The sequence below is a fragment of the Tinamus guttatus genome, unplaced genomic scaffold (genome assembly GCF_059628265.1).
Source record: "Tinamus guttatus ecotype Peru unplaced genomic scaffold, ASM5962826v1 Tinamus_guttatus_pri_ptg000240l, whole genome shotgun sequence".
Lineage (NCBI taxonomy): Eukaryota > Metazoa > Chordata > Aves > Tinamiformes > Tinamidae > Tinamus > Tinamus guttatus.
The window spans coordinates 1,263,506-1,284,670 of NW_028288774.1; the positions used below are offsets into that span (position 1 = coordinate 1,263,506).

General features: G+C 42.1%; 1 protein-coding gene across 1 annotated transcript in view; it reads right to left on the minus strand.

Moving 5' to 3' along the window:
* Nucleotides 1-21,165, minus strand: part of HSD17B12 (hydroxysteroid 17-beta dehydrogenase 12) — a 78,612-nt gene that overhangs the window by 17,866 nt on the left and 39,581 nt on the right. The window contains exons 4-6 of the mRNA XM_088525714.1: nucleotides 11,300-11,410; nucleotides 6,730-6,794; nucleotides 5,620-5,664 (exon numbers count right to left, since the gene is read on the minus strand). Coding sequence (XP_088381840.1) covers nucleotides 5,620-5,664; nucleotides 6,730-6,794; nucleotides 11,300-11,410 — 221 coding nt within the window. The remainder of the gene's footprint in view (nucleotides 1-5,619; nucleotides 5,665-6,729; nucleotides 6,795-11,299; nucleotides 11,411-21,165) is intronic.

Below are 21,165 nucleotides of genomic sequence, written 5' to 3' on the forward strand. Positions count from 1 at the left end.
TAGAGCAAACTATTTCCAGTGTTTTTTATTCTGAAAAAAATCACTTCTTCCACTCTTAGTAATCACAAAGATCACCAAGATCTTTGTCACCATGATTTAAGTCATAGCCCTTTCTCACTCTGATTTAAGCAACAAACCAGGACCCATCTTAGGTGAAGAACACTCAGTTTTAAAGTTTAGAATATCTCAAAAGTGATGGTCACCCATATTACTATAATCAGTAGGGAAAAAAAAGTGATGTAAAAATTCAAAGTTATCTTTCACATCTTTATCTTTACCATATGTAAAGACAAAACCACAATACTACAACTCTCATTCATAGTGAAGTATTCTACAGTGAGATGTTATGACTACAGGTCACTTTGCACTTTCAAGCTAGAGCACTCTGGAATTCAGCCTGCACAGCTGCAAAGGATGAAGCTAGAGAGGCTGGACAAGATTTTTACTTTGTTGCTCAGCTAAAGTGTTTCAGATTTTACTCAGGTCATTCAAGTCAGGAATGAAGCTACAATAGTTAAAAGCAATATAACTTCTTAAAGGTAAATGAATTCCACGGGCACACCCAGACATACAAAACCAGGGTTGCTACCAGAAGGCAACTCCTGCTGCCTAAGCAGGGGGCTCTCAAGTTCCTGAGAGCACCGGCCAGTAACAAGTGATGAAGCGACCCTGCCTAAGCCACTCCTGAGCACAGACCTTCCTTCTTACGAAGGTAGACTTGGACTGTTAGAGTAACTTTCCTGATCGATTTAATTAAACCTCTACAATTAAGGCTTTACAGCGCATCTCTTGATAAAATTTGTTAACACATCTCATAACACAAGCTGAACAAGAACAGTACATTTGTAAAAATTTACAAGTTAAACTAACAGTAACTCAACAGAAACTGATGTAAAAAAAAAAAAAAAACACACAACACTATGTGGCAAAGTCAGGAACGAGAAAGGCACAAGACGTACTACTGGAAGCAGCAGCATAACATGCTGTAAGCCTTGAGCACCTTCAGTTAGTTGCCTTTGAGCAAATACTTGCCTTGGAATAGTGCTTTCCCCATTTAAGTCTCATTTTCAGAGTCCAACTAAAAAGGAAAAGCTTCTAAAATGAGCATTCTTCCCTCCTTTATGTAGGAAAGGCTGCTCAAGTAAGAGTGCACTTTGTCTTTTCAAGACTTGGGTGTGTACGTGCCTCAACTCCAGATCTACAAAAACCTACAGAATTTCGGACTTTCCTACACTTCACCAAGACAGCCAGAGCTTGAATTAAAATCCTTAGTGCTTCCTGCAGCACTGCTGGGAAGTATCCATCCATCCATCCATCCACCCACCCACCCATCCCAGCAACGTCTCCCTTATCCCATGCTCCTGCACACAGCGCTCTCGGGCATCGAGTCGGCAAGGCAGGACATCGCAGCCTCCCATCTCTCCCTCTGGACCACGGGAGGGACGATCGTGACCACCTTCACAGAACGCTTGCTCTTCTTGCAAGTACTGGCAGCCACACATTCTCTATTACAAAATTATTGATTTTATTATATACTCTACTAAATTGTTCCTCCCCTGCTGATGATTATAACTTTGAACAGAAATGAAGAGAAAGCTCTTGACTGGGAAAAAATACTTATATAAATACACATACTGATGTCTTCTCACAAGTCAGTGTTACCACTTCTTAGAATTATGTTCCATTTATGACCCTTTCCATGACACGGCAATTACAGCCACTCACATACGGTTCCACCGGAGCACAACTATCAACTGATTTCTGAGAAGGTGCCCTTGCAGATGGGGTATTAGGTTACACTAGTGATGTGAACATGCACGAGATGTAATTTCCTGACTGTCTTTCAGCATTATTGCTCCTCGGCCTTTCTCCTACACTCAGATCTGTGCAAAGGGAAACTGTCCTCTCCTGTCCCTTCCTTCTCAAACATACCAGCTTCTTCTCCCCGTTGTCACTTAATTTTTTTTTTTTTTTTTTTAACTCAGAGTTCTAGGGTTTTTAGACACTGTCTTCAGGCATTCCCTTGTCTTGTCTAGCATTCACACCATGGCTATAATCCATCTTCCCTTCTTTGCCCATTAAGAGGGCAGCTAACACTAGATGGCTTCTCAGTTCAACACAGAATATTTAAGTATTTTGAAGTCTTAGGCTTAAGCTTATAACTTGCTTCTCACACAGTAATGATAAAATCCTTGATCTTATAGGCCTATTATCCCTTTGTACCTGCCTCTCAGCGTAAGACATCAGTAAGGTGATCACAGTGAAGACGAGCACAGACACCAAAGCACGTATGCATATGTAACGTACGCCTCCCTCTTTCTCTATTAAGGCCATTTTCCAACCAAACCTTGGCCCGTGCGCCTGGCAATTTACCTCCCCCCTACAACATAACTGCTTCCAAACCAATTCCGCTCCCTGCTTAATCAACCACTAAGCCAGCACTCCCTCAACTATTTAGTCCTGCTCATTTTTCAAGAGAACACAAGTTGCTGCCTCACTCCCAGTGCAGTTAGCATACTGCGAGGCTGCAAGCAGCAGTGACGTACCTGCTATTTCTCATGTATTAAGCAACCCTTTCAACTTCCACAGGCAACAGAAGCGCTCCCCAAAGCGAGCAAGGCTTTCTCTGTGCTCGTTACCTATCCATGTTTTCCTTGGGACAGCAAGTCCAGCATCTTTTGTGTCCAGTCAAAGGAAGTTTAGCTGTTTGTCCAGGTGAATCCGGAGCTGGAGCGTGCACAGAGAGGCAGATACAGTAAAACTATGGAGAAAACAATAACCAGCAGCCACAACGTTGGCTTCCCAGCAGGTGCTGGCTAGTGAAGGATTTCCAACTTATCTTATTCCCAGTCGGAATTGTTTCGTTTGGATCCCAATAGAAAGAGACATCAAAAATTAAAATACAAACTGCCATCACCTAAACTGCCATCAGCAATCATTGAAGATTTTTTTTTAATCCCTGCCCAGAAACTCAAGGCAAAATTACGGCAGGAGCTGTGAAACTCCGCCTACTATTCATCTTCTTCCACATACACTTATCAGCTCGGTCCTTGTGTAAGGCTGTATAAAGTTCCATTTTTCCTGAGAAAATACCACAAAAATTCTTCTTTTTCTTTATGGCAACAGGACTCTTGTTTTGTATAGTACATGAAGAACAAAATAACTCCTGTACCGTGCATCACCATAAACATAAGATTCCAACCTTAACGATTCTATGATTCTATGCCTCTAGGAGAGCTTAAAATTTTTCTTTTTTTTCCTGTTACAAGTTGTTTGGGGTTTTTTTTTTTGTTCGATTCTCTCCCCCCGCCAAAGTAACACTTATTTTGGGTAGCTTGTCTTCAGTAGTTTAAGTGGGGCTTTGAAGGCAAATCATAGCAATAAGAACATCCATCCCCCCCTGCAACAGCAGGGGGTCCTGGGACTATCTAATCATCCTTCTGCTGATACCATGGAGAAGGGGGCAGAGAACAGGACTTGAGGAAAACATGTTTCCTGCCAGAGTTTTTAAACAAGTCCTCAAAATCAGGGAAAGTTGCTTTGCATTAGATTATCCAAGGGTTAAACAGCACAACAAGCCAGATGGACAATTTATCTGAGCCACTGAGGATTAGGACTTACCTCTCTCTAGAGACCCTTTTAAATGATGCCCACTTGAGCCAGCTTCCAAACACACTCACCGGACTGGTCAACAGCTAGGGGAGGAGCGTTACCCTTAACAAATGCTCATGTAGCTGGTAACAGAACCAAACTGTGCTGAATAACTCGACTTCCCCACTTCAAACCTAAGGAGCGTCGTAGCTGGAACTGAGGCTGATGCGTTGGACACGAGCGCCAGAAGAGCTGCACGAGGTGGCCGGCACCAGCCGAGCCGGCTGCGGAGGCAGCACAGGATTGTATCACCCTGGGCCCACTAAGCACATGTTCTTACATTCCCCCCTCCCCCCAAAAAAAGGGGGAAAAGTTGCATGGATTTGTCCTAAAGTGGTTTTTATTTGGTTTTCCCCCTACTATATCTCCATGGGTTCTCTCTCTCTCTCTCTCAAAAAAAAAAAAAAAAAAAAAAAAAAAAAGATAGAGACTTACAGATGGTGCATATTTCTAATGTGCTCCTCTCCCCAAAACAGTAAGCAGCTGGCATGCCTACTGTTTAATTACACAACAGCCTCATGCAGGAGGAACATTTTCAAGCCTGAAAGCTTATGCTCAAACTCTGATTATACCCACAATCAGATGCTGTTCACGATCAAGAAAAAAAGTTTTCAAATGAGGGGGAAAAAAAAAAAAAAAAAAGTCACACACAAAAACCACACATCCCCTACCAACACACACGGACCTTGTAGCAGCTGCATATTCGGTACATTTTTCCCTGGGGGAAGACAAGCACACTATAACATGAGGAGGCTGATACATTGCAAGTTTTAGCAGAAAATGACGTTAACTTTCTGCTGAACACCACTGCTGCCAGGCAGGAACACGGGAGCCACAAAACAGCACTAGCTCATCCTGGAGAAAACACCACAACCTGGCTGCATCTTTTTTAGAGACGCACCTAGTAGAGCAAGCCTCTAGCGTTACCGCAGCCTACCAGAAACGCACCCGAGGCAGTTGGACGGCGCCTTCCCCGCTTTGACGCCAGCCTGGGAGGCTGAGCCGGCCGCGTTGCTGAGCGCTGCGCTCCCTCTGCCGGCCCGCACGGCGCTCGCGGCCCGACCGCACAGGCCTCGGAAACCGAGCGGCACAACCGCAGCCGAAGCGTTTCCAACCTGGGCACGAACCGGTGAAGCCTCTGCGAAAAGGTGGCAGCAGCGAACTGACGTCAGCTGGCCCACTGGGTCACACAGCCGCTGCCTTTTTCACCATTTTGCTCGTGCTTTAACTAGGTGTGAAAAATCTTGCAGAAGATATGGTTTCAAAAGCCCTGTGCCGCATCACACAGAAACTAAATGACCATAGTTGGCCTCCCAAACAGCATGCACTAGATGAATTTAACACTCTATCTAATGTGAACAGCTGCAAGCAAGTCAAATCTTTGAAGTTGGCTCCAAAATATCTAATATTTTTGGCTTCGAGGCAAGAAGTGAACCCTAAGCTATTGAAGATGCGAGCTTTTTCTCACACATAGGAGAACAGTAAGCTCTAGCAGTGACAAGTCAGAAGAGTTTATCCAGCATACTTGTGTAACACACTAATTGATGTCCTATACCACATAAGGAGATGCTATCCCCCCGCCAATGTTATAGCTCAAAATAAACTACTATTTTTTTTTTTTTTAATCATGGCCTTCATTTGAATAAGGAAACAGTGACCTGTTTTAGACGCAAGTCACACCGAGACTTGAAAAATGTACATAAACAACTAAAACAAGGAGCATGAAAGAGCATTAAGTGTTTTGTGCTCATTTGTAAATAGTAAGTACCTTTATAATAAGTTTTATTTTATGCAATGATTGGAACAGACTCACAAAAAGAGAATCATAACCTTTAGGTTACTCTTAAGATGAAAACCAAAATTGTTTCCATAGGTGAATGCTATTTATTCAAACAATTCAGTTTGAAATATTCATTGGTTTTGAATTAGTAAAGCTTCAAGGACAAGTGTTGGTAACAGAGTACTTACCTTACAAACGGACATGATGTTAATGTTAATCATTTTGTCAATTGTCTGCAAGAGAAAAAAAATTGGGATTATTTGATTTTTTTTTCTGTTGTTGTTGCATGTGCCAGGAAAAATTAAATATTTCACTTATATCATCCACATGTGCTCCCTCCTCCTCCTGATGTGATATCAGGAGCAGTGACAAACTTAAAGAAAGTAAACTCTGAATTGTTCTTGGTCAAGGTTTGTTTTTGGCAAAGCAGTCTTATTAATAAAAAACAATGCAGATTTATCACATAAACAATGTGTTCCCCTGCAGTATCTGTACTATTTCAGAACAGTGATATATAGATATTTTAAACACGTTCACCATAACATCCCCAAATTTAAGAACATACTCTATGACTGTATTTGCTCTTCAGCATTTTAGAATACTTATACTTAGATTGCTCATTAGATAAAAACTGTTTTTCTGATAAGTACTATGTAGCCTATTTGGAGGTAAACCAAAAGCACAGTTATATCTACTAATGCTTTGGCTGAAGCACAAAAGCAGAACAGACCAACAGTCAGCTGTGCACGTCTTTGGATACCAAAAGCAGAAACAAGTGGAAGCATTCAAACCCAGGGTTTCCAAAATCCCCAGTGAAACCAAGACCATCCCTAAATTAAGACATACTTAAAGCAGCTACAGTATGCTGAAACTGATTACAGCATTCTAGCATAGGCAGCTTCCATGCATGTAGCTGCTTACTTCTCTTGCAAAAATACCTCACTAGCTAAAGGGAGCGCAAGAACAACATCATCCAGATGAGATCACAGAGAAGATGGGTCAAATATCGACACCAGAGCATCTGTCTAAAATAGATATACCCCTCCGTACTTCAATTTATAAATTACAACATGACACACATATCCTAAGCTGCCATCATGTGAATTTTGCTATGTTACCTAGATCCTCTTTGCTTTCTGAGCCCTTAATTCTAAATCAAAAGCCCTTTGTATGAAGGTACATACAAAGCATGTACCTTCAACAAATCTTTGGTCATACTTTAGCAATGTGCATTGATTGTTTAGTGCTAGCAATGAGAACCCCTCAAGGTAAAAAAAAAAAAAAAAAAAACAACTTACATTATCCAGGTCTGGAACATCAATAAAATATTCAGGATAAGCATACGAAATTCCCACGTTGTTGACTGTAATAGAAGAAACAAGTTGGTTGGATGATATCTGACTTGTGATGCTCTGATTTATAAGAATTTTCAAGCAACAGATTTAAAATGTTGCAGTCAAAACATTCCAGCTCAATGCAACAAGTTTCCTTATCTGCAAATACACTTGTATCCACAACTAGAAAGTGAGAAAGAATAGGCAAGCCATTTCAAATACGTAAATATTAATAGCAACTGTTTAACTCCTGGCATACTTATCCCATCTTCCACTGCTTTTTACAGCATAGCAGAAGAATGATTCCTTTTTTAGAAATGCCAGTGCACACAGTGTGAATGTATAAGATACAGTCACAAACACAGTTGAGCCAAAAACACCTTCCAGTACCTCGCAACATATTACGTGAAACTGTTTAAATGTCCTTTCAAAAATGAAAAAAGGAAAAACTAGGACAACAAAAGCAGCAGCAAGCGGCCTCAATACTTCTCCGGGACGTTTCTCCCGCTCCCCGCGCACGCCAAGGCCTGCGGATGGACAGGCCCGGCTCCACGCGCTGCCCCGGGGCCCGCAGCGGAGCCCCCGGAGCGAGCGGCTGCGCCGGCCGGGCCGGGGCGCCCGCGCGGGCGGTAGATGGCAGCAAGAGCCCGGGCTGAGCGCGCGGTCGGGGCGGCGGGGAGCGGACGGGCGCGCGGCGCAGCGCGCGGTGACAGCGTGGGCGCGCTGGGCAGCCTCCGACGGGGACGCTCTGAGCTGCAAAATGGTTTCTGCTTTGCCTCGCTGTGCGTTCCAAGACTCAGCACGCTGAGATTCACCATAGCCAAGGGCCGCCCTGCTCACCCCCACACACGCTCTTTGGATCTGGGCAAGCTTTTCCTATTGGCAGCATTTAAAAATCAACCCGGAGAACTCATTAATTGCTCAAACCTACTTTTTTTTCAGTGCAACACTTCAGAGCAGCAAGGCTTTGCTCTCAGATGAGAGATTCATTCTCTAATCTCAACACAAGTAGTGGAAAACTTCTAATGTCATTAGGAAACAACATAGCTCTGTAGCCTCAGTTTCTTCAAACTTAATAAAACATACTGATTTGGAGACAAAAAAACAAAACAAAAAAAAGAACAACACACACACACACACACTCACACGAGCAAATGGGATCTCTGTTTCCTAAGTATCTGTTGTTCATCTTACGCAAGTGAGTCTTGTGACATTTGGTTGCTGTAGCAACATTTTACATTTATATAGTGTCTTATTATGCCCCAGAAAATCCTAAAGTGCTACTTAGATGCACACTGAACACCGCTGTTCAGCTCCAGGGGAAAGGTACACGTGGAGAAGGGGGTAAGCAGCAAGGTCAAGAACATTGGTGCATTCTTTTTACTTTTTATTTTTTAAATAGCCTCTACACCTCTGCCAAAAGCTACCATTTTGACATCTAACCTGAAAGATATCTAAGCATCTGAAGACATTCACCATGTGCAGGAAATGTACAGAAGAGGCAGAAGTTCACAAGCTTCATTCAGAAATTGTCTCAAGTGACAGCTTCTTTAGTCATGATCTCTTTGTCTATTTACAGGAGCCCCTAGTAACATGTTTTAAGTTTAACTTTTAAATAGTCTTTAAAAATATCAGGAATTGATGAGAACAGGGTCTTGGCAAACTCAAACCAGAAATTTAATATATTTGGAAAGAGATAAAAGTTCAAAGGAGAAAGTTCAATTTGCCATTTGAAGAGTAAGTCAAAAGAATTTCTCCTATTTTTCACCCTGAATGAAAGTGTTTTTCAGTCTGTCTCTGTAGAAAGAATTTTGGCTACGAGCTGTGGCAGTCTGGGGACAATCCTGGGCGATTCCTCCAAATTCAGCATATTTCATGACTCATGCTACAGAGATTCTAACATAAAACTCACACTTCTTTCTAGAAACTGGATGCCAGATACATACCCTTGCAGCTCCAGCAATCTTTCTACCAGATCACATTTTGCTGCCGTTTTGAGCTGAAAACAAATATACATATGTATAGTTTTCAGTCTCTACAGGTATGTTTTACCTGGATAGCACAAGATTTTAAATTTCTTATGAGTTTCTGTGATTTAAGAACAGCAGGGGAAAGATTTCCCACCTCTGCCTCTTTAACATATTGCTGTAGCTAGCACATGTTTGAAGTCACTGACAGACGCTGTTTTGAACACACAGCAAAACATTATGCAAACTCTTTTAGCCTTCCTACGTGGGTGAGAAGAAGCTTCCAAATAAGAAGTTTACAAGAACTTCAATCTGCAAGTAATTTATATAGCTGCACAGAATCCAACTCATGAGAAGTTCAATCTCGTGCAGTGCATGTGAAGACTCCCATGTCTAAATATAAGATCACTGCAGACAAGCAATTATGCTACCAAAAACTCTATCATTCTAGGTGAGAACCAAGCAATAAAACGCACAGTAACCCAAGGACTTATCCAGTGTGGTGATGTTTTCATTTCAACCCATATTTTCTCAAGTGAATGTGCAAAATGCAGATTAGCAAAAGCTATATTCTGGGTTGCAACGAATGCAACGAACTTAAAATATAAGGCACTAAAGCATGAAATTAATTGTCATTAAAAATTAAGATACCGTCTTTCTAGAGTAGCCATAATCTGTGCCAAGAAATGAAATGGACAAGTGCTTTCAATAACACAGCTACAGCTAGGGAGAAAAGCACCGACTCGGGACCTTGATGATCTCAGGCACAAGGTCTACTAAAACTGCCAATGAATATTCCCACTAATTAGAAGAGAACTCTGTAAACATGCACTGGCAATGGCTACAAGAAAAAGTAAAGGAACTCCACTAGACAATGCACAGCTCCAGAACATTTAGTTACTATTTTTTACTTTTAGTTACTATGTTTTTAGTCAAGCTATTCCAATAAATAAAAGGCAGAACGAGGTTCTGCTTGAGGAACATGCTTGTTTTTCTAAGCTTGGACAAATTTTCAAACCCATTCATTCACTGCTCTAGTACCCTCTCTGTTCAAGACTATAAGAAGTCAGAATTGCATGACTCTATGTTCATTATAGCTTATGATAGTTTAATAAAAACAGCTTTCAGTTTTGATATGCATTTCACAGTAAAAAGCTTGCCAACATTTTGAGAAATTTAAGATGATTTACTACTATTCTGTAGCAACTACTATGTGACAGGTATCTTATATTTGAGTTGATTTTGACAGGACAGATTAAACATTAGTTCTAACCTTCAAAGCAATTACTTTTTTTGCAATTTATTTTCTTCAGATTAAAAAAAATAAGGCATTCACAGTTTTGCTATAAGTTTTCTTTACTCAGAACCCATTATGGATATGCATTTGTAGATATTCGTCTTCTAGGAAGATTTGAACTTTTTTAGCAATTAAATACTGGACATCATGAGTTGCATGTACTGCAGCATCTCAAAAAAAAAAGTATTAGGGAACATTCTGGGCTTTATCCTCCAATCAGGTTATTTTTAAAATGAGTTTTTATACATATTCTCTTCCTGGGCATTATTTTCAGGCACAGTTTAACAATATCCACGTAATAGCAGCAGAGCTGATACACTGGTAGGGACTTACTACACTAATCATTCATAATACTTAATTTTTCCCTGCCAAATATGCTTTTTTAAACAGTTCCAGCCCCAATTAGTGGTCCGAAACAAGGACTTGACTAAATGACATATACATCTGAACTACAAGTCTTTAAAGATCTCAAGTCTTTTGTTCATCATCACACGTTCTCATCCCTACATTAAGAAACTGCAGAAACAAAGGAACTGCATAAGAGTACATCCTTCTAAGGAAAGAACCTGCAAACTGATAAGAAACTATCTTTACTCCACTGCTTAGTTTAGATTAAGATACCTTTCTGCCATGTGTAGAGTACCTTGTGCTAAAACAAATTCTTCAATATCACTTAGATCCTACACACTATACAGTAACTAGACAGATGGCCTTCCCTTTTCAAGGACTATCATAAAAAAAGCTCTAACCTTCAGAGCTCCCTACTCAGCCCTCCTGTGTTACTAGCAGCAGCAGAACAGCTTACCAATACAAACAGAATGCATTTAAACTAAAATCTTTTGAAGCACATTTAAACTGAAAACTTTTGAAGACTTGATTCTACATTCTAGTGATTAAATTTCAACAGTTGTATAATTAATAGTTAGCAGCTCTCCCACAGGGAGAGCTAAGCTGCAATGAAGTATCTGGAGCTTGCTTAGATTTGATCAGGACATTAGGCCGGGTGCAGCCCTGAGCAAAAAGAAGCCCTCAACACCATCAGAACACATCAAATGCACTGAACATACAACACAGCCCTGAGAACCAGAGCTTGTGCAAGCACCATCTTGTGCAGCATTATCAAACGTACCCAGCAAACAGTGACTTGGTTTACTGAGGCCACCTACTAGCTTTCAGGAATGGCTTCCAATAAACTTTGCTAGGGGAAAAGGTTAGGTGGCACATCAAGACAAAAACCTTGTTATGAAAGATGGAGAGATCGGATACAAACCTAAAACGCCAATCTCCAGGCCTTCCAATCCCGCTTTGATTCTACTGTAAATATCTTCTCTCTCTCCGAAGTCCGCCACAATAACTCTTGTTTCCACTTTGTACTTCTCCTCTGGGGAAAAAAAGAAAATTTGAAATAGTTGCATATTCAAATGTTAAAGATACGTCTGTTGATAGGGTTTTAAAAAAAAGCAACAAGTGGGCAACATTATGCAGTAACGTTTTCATTTTTTCAACATTAATCCTTAAATTTTTATATGAAACAACACAGTCTGCAACAATAAGCTACTTCTGTTGAGCACATTCTAAATTCTCAAATGATTCAGCCTATTTGGTTCATAAGGGACCACAAAGATGGCAAGAAAACAAGTTACACACATGTACACAGTGTTCAAGTACAGCTCCACAAGAACTTTCCCAGCTTAAGGAAAACAACAAACGAGCTGCTGCAGACCAAAGCACTTATGTATATTTTGAATATTTAATATCTTGAGCATAAAGACCAAAGGAAACATACGTGTGAGCAGGAACAGCAGAGCTGCTAACCTAATAGTTCCAAAATCCCTGAAATACACTGGCATCGCCATTTTTGGCAGGCCAGGAAAAACACATGTGGATGAATATGTTTTAAAGTGAAAAAGTATTAAGAATACCTCATATGAGAAATAATTCTGCATCCATTAAACTAGACTCATTGCATTTAATTAAAATACATACAATGTCATCTCAGACTTCAAAAGAACGTGACAGTCCCTTAGCACCAAGGTATTTGGGTGTTTTCCCACACCTAACTGCTACCTTGGTGCTACGGAAGCCGTACACACCTCGAGAATCATTTTACAGCCTTTTACCCCCACGGCCATTCATAAAAGCAGTGTCAATTTAAAGGAAAAGAATCATTCACAAAAAGATTAGAAGCAGCCAGATTCCCGTGATGCTCTTTCCCATTCAAGGAAAAGTAGCGACTCCCCTGACTCCCTCCTCCATTCATGCAGAATCATGAATCTCCCCAAGGCCGGCTCCGCTGCCCGCCTTGCCCCCTCCCCGCAACGGCCCCGATGGCAGACGAAATGATTTCTCTCCTCCTTTCCCTCTCCCCACCCTCGGCCGCCTCATCTCTCATGAGCAGCTGCATTGTTTAAAAAATCCCCTGGGAGATGTTGCTATGTCAAACGACGACGTAAATAGCATTAAGCCCCTACTGCAGCAGCGGTCTTGTGATCGCGTCAGAAGAGAATCAAGTCCAACGTGGTTTTTTCTTTTTTTTTCTGGGGCGAGCGGGGGGGGAAAGTGGTGGTGAAGGGAGTAGAGAGATTCTATTTTTGAACACAGCTCTTCTAATATTTAACACACACATCTGAATTCTTACAGGAGAGTGAATTTAAGGCAACATTATATCAAATGTGTGCAAGTGAGCCGGGAGGGCAAAAGCACAAAATGGAACATTTCTGCACACATGCCATTTGCTCATATTTTACAGTATCTGCAGCTGCCTCCACTGATATTCAGATGCTTTGCAAAATCCATTTTTTTTTAAAAGGATTCCTCATCTCCTGCAGATTCCTCAGTTTTAACTGGCCCCTTTAAACACAATACTCATTAGAATTGCTATGAATTTATCTAAGATTTTCTAAATCATTAGAAAGATACAGGAAAAAAAAATCTGAAAACCTAATTCTACATGTATTTTGAAGTCCTCACACCACTTACACCATAAAACCCATCGGAAAGCCAGTTAAAAGCCATTACACTTACACTAACTACACGAGACACCCATAAAAACATGCAGCACCTCTGCGGCCTGAGCCCAGGCGGTACCATAAATACAAAACATAGGTAGTAAGAAATTACGTGCTCTAGGGCCAGCAGACAGAGGCTTTGTGCAGCTCAAGGCTCTCTTGCCCAGCACGTACCATGCGCTACAGCGACCACCGCATCTCCGACCGTGTCCAGGGATTAGAGAGCCCTGCGGAGCCCGTGCCCGGCCCCAGAGCCTGCAGCACGAGGGAGGGCCACGGCAGCAGGGAGAGACGAGAAGATACATCTCAAAATGGCTCAAGTTAAACGAGGAGGCGAGCAAGGCACCAAGTGCCCTCCGCCTCAGTCCCTGCTCGCAGTCACCAGGGCTCAAGGGGTGCTCTGCCCTGTGCGAACAAGGGGACAGGGAACTCCTCGGGTCCCGAGGAGGATTGTGCTGCTCTCAGACAGCCTAGAAAACCCAAGGGCATGTCCTGGTTTGCTCTGCCTTTTCTCTATTCCACCATGTGGAAGCAGGCAGGCCTCTCCTCAAACCAGGGCATTAGCAGTGACTGCCCTCTGTCCTATCCAAGGGCAGCAAACCTGAAACTTCTTGGAGAGCTTTCAGCTCGAAGACCCTACGGCACTCCGGTGGGACCACAGGCAGTGAAGGAAGGACAGCAGACCGACCTTTGCAGTCAAAAACTGGAAGATTTGGAATGACTGATATCGCCAGTGTCCAGCGTGCTGCTTGATGTACCCTCGACAAGCAAATCTGATGATCTGTAACTGAAACTCGTATTTCAACTGCACCTCATTAGCAGGGGGCTGAATATTGCACCACCATGTTACCAATGATTCTGCAGGAGTCATAACCTACCTATTGGGTCTCAAACTTGGAAAAAGGTTTAGCAAGTCTCCTTCATTTCCAAGGTCTGACATACCCTTGCACAGGACATACCCTGCATGCTCCTTTTCTAAAATTCTCCGGGCAAATCAGTACCTATGAGCAGATGCAACCTCAGTTTCCACCTTACCAGCTACTTTTCAGGGCTTGTTCTGACCTTGGTCAAGATTCCCAGTAACTCAGCAAGAGAACAACCTAGTGCAACAGGAGATTGGTGGTCTAATAAGAGATGACATGGTCTTCTGCAGTTTCCTTCACAAACACTCTTTCATTTGGCAAATACGATGTCATGCTTCGTGGCTGGGAGAAGGTTGAATAAACTAATAATCAGAATAGTGATGGAGCACAGCCTGTGTAGAGATGATGTTGAGCCAAGACTCTATGAGAAGTGGATCCAGGATCAGGAGATAAAAATCTACCTTAAATCATGATTGCTCGGAATCATTTCCGCACGCCTAACGTTTACTGTCTGGGAGTAAAACTGAATCCAACCTCCTGTGTTGCTGGAAGCATGATGGGCTGTTGCAGAACTTGGCACACCCACTGTTTCCTGAGAAGCAGCTACGCCTGCACTTCAGAGAAAGCATTGAGCAGATGAAGGGCTCTGGCTACAAGCTCCCTGCACCAGTGGCCGCAGCAGACTCATTGCATGGAGCAGGTAGCAACGAGGAGAGGGCCCAGCTCTCACCGCCCACATACTAGACACCACACCAGGCTTGTGGACCCATCTCTTCAGCAGCTACCAAAACGGGCCTTTACACAGACTGGCACACCAGGCACTTGCACTCCTAGCAATATGTAACCTTGTGATACAGCACCTACCAGAGACTCTGCTGATGCAATCTAAGGGTTCTAAACTAGCAGACAAGAACCAAGGAACCAGCAGAGAAGAACACTAGAGACGACGACACTAAAATAACAAGGGTTGAAACAAGCACAGTCCAAGGTTTGAAGTAGGTCTTCAGAAGTCTGAAGTTAAGATGATTCTCTTCTGGGTCATTACAAGTTTTTCTCCACTTGGTACCAAAGCACAAAACTAATCTACAAGTTTCATCAGGCAGCGATACTCCTAGATAGGAAATTGGCAGTACAGCATGCTCTAGGCAAAGTCTTATGGAACGTACTTCTTGGACATGTGCATCTTCCTCAGGCAAAGCAGGCATCTGTTACTTGGATCAGAGAATGATATAGATGTTGTACAAGACAAAAAGTCAAAACAAGTTTCTGTAGAAGATACTGAGATAGATTCTTTAAAAGACACAGAGAGCAACCCAAGAACACACTCAGACTACATCCCAGGCATCACCCTGGCCAGCATCCAGAGAAAATGCAAACAAATAAGGCAGAACACAAGACATATTACAAGATGAAACTGGAAAAAAAAATCTCACTTTTTCCTCAAGAGGAAGGGAACATGCATCCCTACACAGTATAGGATGAAAAGTACTAGCAAAAAAAAAAATGTGTTTAACCACAAACTTTTTATATGCACCACCAGAAATACACAGTTTTCTGGATGATTATCCATAAAAACACTACGTAGGTATCCTTAGAAAGAGGATTTGTAGCAGTGTCTCTAACATTGTTAAGGTGCTGTTACTCAAAAAGGAGAGACACTTGAGCAGCCATTTCATGTCAGTCCAAAAGTCCACCTAAGCAAATATTCAGTTTCTCATGGCAGATACTGAGAGTAAGAGCGCAAAACAGTAAGGGACGTGCATAGCAATATTTCCTTAAATTATCTCAAGCTACTACAGTTAGTTACTCAAACTTCTTGAGCTGGAAGTGTCTGTCCGATGGCCTTTAAGAGCTTTCTCAGTTTTTGTTCAACTTCCAGCGCCCGCTGCACCCCACAGCGACCAGTTCTATTTTGCTTCTGAACCTGCCACAAGCAGAACTGATCAAATTTCAAAACAGTGGATTCAGACTCATATCAGTTGTTCCATATAATACAGGTTTTTGATTTGATGTCAGACTTCCTGGAGGCATCTTCAGATTTTTTGAAAAAGTTGAATCTGCCCCTTTCTGCTTTTAAAAATCTTACCCCAACAAATTTCACAAGCTTAGGGAAGGTAGGGGGGGAAGAACACACACTAAGAGCCACATCTATCTCTCATTCTAAGAGGTCCCCATTATGATAAGCAATTCAAGTACACTTACTCTTTAAAAAAAGTAATGATGCATTATGCTCTGTTGAGATACTAATAGTCTTCCTAAAATCTTGTTTGTTTCTTATTTTTATTCTGTCTAAAGTCCATGGATGTTCTAACAAACGAAAGTTTGATTAGAAACTGCCTGGTATTTTAGAATCAGAAAGTAAGCTGGCAAGCTCAGGATGATAATTAAAAGGATACTCATGTATTTATGCATGATTTAAGTCATCAATATTTCATAGAAAAATAATATCTACTTACGCAGATGTGACATTACTGTTTACTTGCAAAGGCATGGTAACTCCAAGAACGAAGACTCTTTAAGAGTAAATTTCTGTCCGAGAGGCCCAGAGGAGAGGCCCAGTTGATCTTAACGAAAGGAAACAGCAGCTCTAGATCCAGTACGAAGTTAGACCCTAGGGAGCAAGGTTGGGGTAACAAATCCTGCAGCGGAGCAGGCGAGCACTACCCAAGGAAGAAGGACCGATGGCCGCGGCAGCCACGAGCCCCGGCAGAAACGAAGCTCCTGGAGATGAGGATGGAAGGGAGAGAAAGGGGAACTCAGTGGTACAGAGCCCCTCAGCACCACCACATGCAGCAGGTGAGCAGGCAAAAAAGGTACCCGATTTCTCACCTATAAAGTGCCTAGTTGCAACCCTACCAAGTGAAAGAAAAGCCAAGTCTACATTTAAGCAAATCAAAAGGCTGGACAGAAGTCTGACTTCCAGAAAAGCCTACCCTATCTCTTGCTATGCTAGAGAAACGCTAACCTAAGCAACCGAGGGCAACTTTTGCTACTGAAAAACAGTCAGGCACAAAATGGTGGTATTCACCTGGAGCCCTAAGAAAAATAAAGTTATAATCATAATAATAATAAAGTTAGAAACTACAGTGAACTGCCTCCTAAACGAAAGCTAAAAGAAAATGAGAAACTAACTAAATGCTTAGCATTTTCAGATTTTTTTTTTGTTGTTGTTTTTAAGCAGACTTAGAAATAATTCAAAGCATCAACTCCCTGAAGGAGATCTTGGTTGAGAGGCTACATGCTAAGCAAATCCAGTTTTCACCCACAAAACTTTTTACCCCTAAATCCACTCTAGTTTGGTATACGTAAACGCAAATTCAGAGATTCTTGGCTAGTGGTCAAGGGAAGCAGCTGAATTCATCCAACAGAAAAATGCAACACCATGAGTTTCTAACCTGGAGTTAAAACAAAACTCATCTTGCAGGGAACCAGGGAAACCAGAAGTCTGCTGCTCCTGACCACGTCACGTTAGCGCTGGCACTGCCTGTTCCACAGCAGTCAGGTGGACCAGCTTGCATTTTTGCAGGGTATGTTCAAACAAATTCAGCCAACTTCACAACGAAGAGCCTGGGGATTGATCACGAGTTCCACCTTGTACGTAACCACTGGGGAGGGTTATTTCAAGTTCAGGAGAGGCACATTAAAAACCGCTAACTAGAACTGAAGCAGTTCATCCGTTTACATTGAGAGCCCGACACGAATAGTGACACCGCAGCAATATGGTACACAGCAAGTGCTTGCATAAACACAGAACAAGCTCCGCTTGGTCTTTGGCTTCAGGATGGCCAGAGATCAAAGCAAAGCAGTAGCTAAAGGAAGAAAAATACCTTTCCACCGTTCAGCACACTGGAAGGAAACATTTGGTTAAGAAAAAGTAAGGAGCTAACTACAGCCACAAATGAAGACCTCATCTTTCCTAGAGCATTGCAGTCCAAAATATCACCCTAGTCCAGTATCCAGTCTCTAGAAATTGTAATAAAATTTGTAAACTTTCAATAAATTGGAAGAAGCTGAGAGATGAAAGCAAAACCTGAAAAACTCCTGCCGTTGAATATGTATCTACATGCCTTCACAGCAGATAAGAAGAATTTAAGAATATACAGTGGCTGCAAACAGCTCTGGAAACTTTCTTTTTAATAAAAAGGGAGACACATCTGTTTTTCCAATGCCAAACTTGGGTCTTCCAGAGTTTAGAGAAGTAGCACACTGGATGTCTTCTGTGCATGGAATCTGCTCTCCAGAAGCACTGAGTATTTTTAGACTGGCGATAGCAGATTTTTACTACACCCTGATGGTTTTCAGGCATGTAGAGGCACTCTAAGGTGGGTATAATCAGTTGGGAATAACAAAAAAATAGCTTTTTTTCTAGCTTAGGCTGCAAGAAATTAGTTTTCCTTTACAATAGAACAGAGACCAGCTGCTACTAAGGATCTCAGCTAACCAGAGTCTAAGATATTCAGAAGGACACTGATTCAGAAAGACACGCAAAACGGGATCCTAAAGTCAGCCACAGCCAAATACAGAAGTACCAAAGAACTGTAGTGACACCTGCCTGAAATAAGGGCAGAAACCTTAAAGAAGTGGGCACATTCTTCGGGAATGGCATCAGGATAGAACAAGCAGCACAACAGATGGAGAAACGCTTATCCAGAGCAAAGTCTCTGGAATCTGTCCCATGTATTTTGCTTACATTTCAATTGCCCTGTCCACAGAGACAAATGCTGCATGCCTAACAGGGGAGCCTTTGACAAGAGGTTAGGTTTTTAGCTGTTTTAGTCCTTGTTTTGAGCAACTGGATGATGCTTTTCATTCCTGTGAAACAAGTCTAGAGTAGGAGAGAAGATGAAGGACAGTCAGTGCTGTGTCCCTTAGGGATGCCACACAACAGGGACCCTGCGCAGGAGAACACGAGGGCTCAGAGTGTGCAGGCACAGCAACAGCCATGAGGCATTTTGATTAGGACACCAAAGTTGTGGACATTTCCACACAACTTCAGGAATAAACAAAAGCTGAAATAAATTGAAGCAGATAGAGAGTTCAGTTTGTGCTCGTTTGCAGCAGAAAGATCCATGTAGAAATGTCATATCATATCACTTTCAGCCCAGCAAAATGATTGCATGCCTACATACAATTTAGAAGAATTTCCTATATTAAAAAACATTTTTTTAAAAGCGTGTGAGCATGTATACATTTGGTCAAGCACTACAGAATAGCTCAGCTTTCATTTCATACTACTACACATGCAACATTGCTGGAGAATTCCTTAGATACTAGACTGGACTGCTCCATAGGTCCGTGTTTACAAAAACAGCAAGTAATTAAAAAAAAAATTTAGTCACGTAAGACTACAGTAAAGGAAAAAATACCAGAGCTCATTTAAAGTGTTAGTATTCTGTTAAAGAGCTTTCCATTGAAGACCGTTCAGAATACAAATGCGTGTGTGTATATCAATCCAAAAGATCAATCAATAAGCCCATTCACCCAAATATTATGCTCGATATTGTAAGCTTTCCTAGATGAAGTTTGCTCTAATTACAAAGCCAACTCAAAATACAAAATCAGGCAGCCTATAACAAACAGCTGCACACGCAAACAGCCTGGAGGGGTGATGGGGGGGAGTGTGAGCAGCCAAGTCATCACACTATTCTCAAGCATCAACGTGATTTCAGCTGATCAACTCAAGCCTTAGCCACACACGAGGCCTACCCCTCCTTCACGTGCGGGCGGGCTGTGAAGGACACGTCAGTGGCCCCGCAGGGTGAGCACGTGGCCTTCCGTGGGGGCAGCGGGGCCCCACCGCGAGCCCAGGCGGCCACGCGCTTGAGCTCTACCAAGAGCTTCCTAGGACACAACCACGAGCTGCTCAAAGAAAGTGCAACACAAGGCACAGGGGTATTACATTAAGTAATGGACAATACCACAAGTTATTTTCCTTGCCTTCGTTTTCAGCCGCCCCTTCTTTCTTTTTTTCTCCACCCACCCCCCCTTTTTTTTTTGGGGGGGGGGGGGGGGGCGGGATCTTCATTGCTGCTACCCAATACTATGTTGCATGAAGATAGATATTTTTGGTAAAATAAGTCATTTTAGGGAAGACATATGGATTAGAAATTACAATTTTCCCATACTTCCGATGACCTTGAATTTCCCTTAACACCATTATCTTGACAACATGTATACAAATATAAGCCAAAGTTTTTAAAGATTTTTTAAAATTATTTTTTACAAGCAAAAGACTAATTCCATGCATTGGTCAAAGTAATGGTAAAAATGTTATTATTGTCCAATATTCTTAGAAGGAATAATAACAGAAAATCTTTTTTTAAATTCAGTTTATTCAGAGTAAATTCCAGAATCCCACAGAAAATTACTTAAGAATGAGATACTTAAAATTATCATGTTAATGATTAATAAAATGACTCATACCCATACCCTCAAATCATTCCAAAGACATTTAAGTCAGCCACTCTACCTCAGAAAAGGACAAAAGAGAAAGGAGCTGCTTTGCTATTTGGCATTATTTCTTAAGTCTCCAGTAGTTTCATCTGCATTTGGCATCCCCAGAAATCAGTCAGAGGACTGGCATGTAAGCCCTCAAGTTTCAGTGTTCTCCAAAGTGTAATTTGCAAGGACAAGATGCAATTAATAAGTTAAATGATTGCATAAAATACACATAGTATAGCACCCAATTCAACACTTCAGAGTTAGGTAGCAAGCATAGTTATGCCAGTTTTACTGTTTTTTAAAATTAGCATTTTCTGTATTCACACGTTTAAAAAAATCATAGAATTACAGAATGCTTAAGGTTGGAAGGGACCTCTAGATGTTATCTAGTCCAACCCCCCTGCACACGCAGGGTCACCTAGAGCACGTGGCACAGGGCTGCGTCCAAGCGGGTTTGGAAGATCTCCAGAGAAGGAGACTCCACAACCTCTCTGGGCAGCCTGTTCCAGGGCTCTGTCACCCTCACTGTTAAGAAAATTTTCCTTAAGTTCCTGTGGAACTTTTGATGCTTCAGTTTGTGGCCATTACCTCTAGCTCTGTAGATGGCCACCACTGAAAAGAGGCCAGCCCCATCATCCTCACTGCCTCCCTTGAGGTACTTATAGACACTGATCAGGTCCCCTCTCAGCCTTCTCTTCTCCAGGCTGAACAGGTCCAGCTCCCTCAGCCTCTCCTCATAGGGCAGATGTTCCAGGCCCCTGATCATCCTCATAGCCCTGTGCTGGACTCTCTCCAGCAGCTCCACATCCCTCTTGTACTGTGGA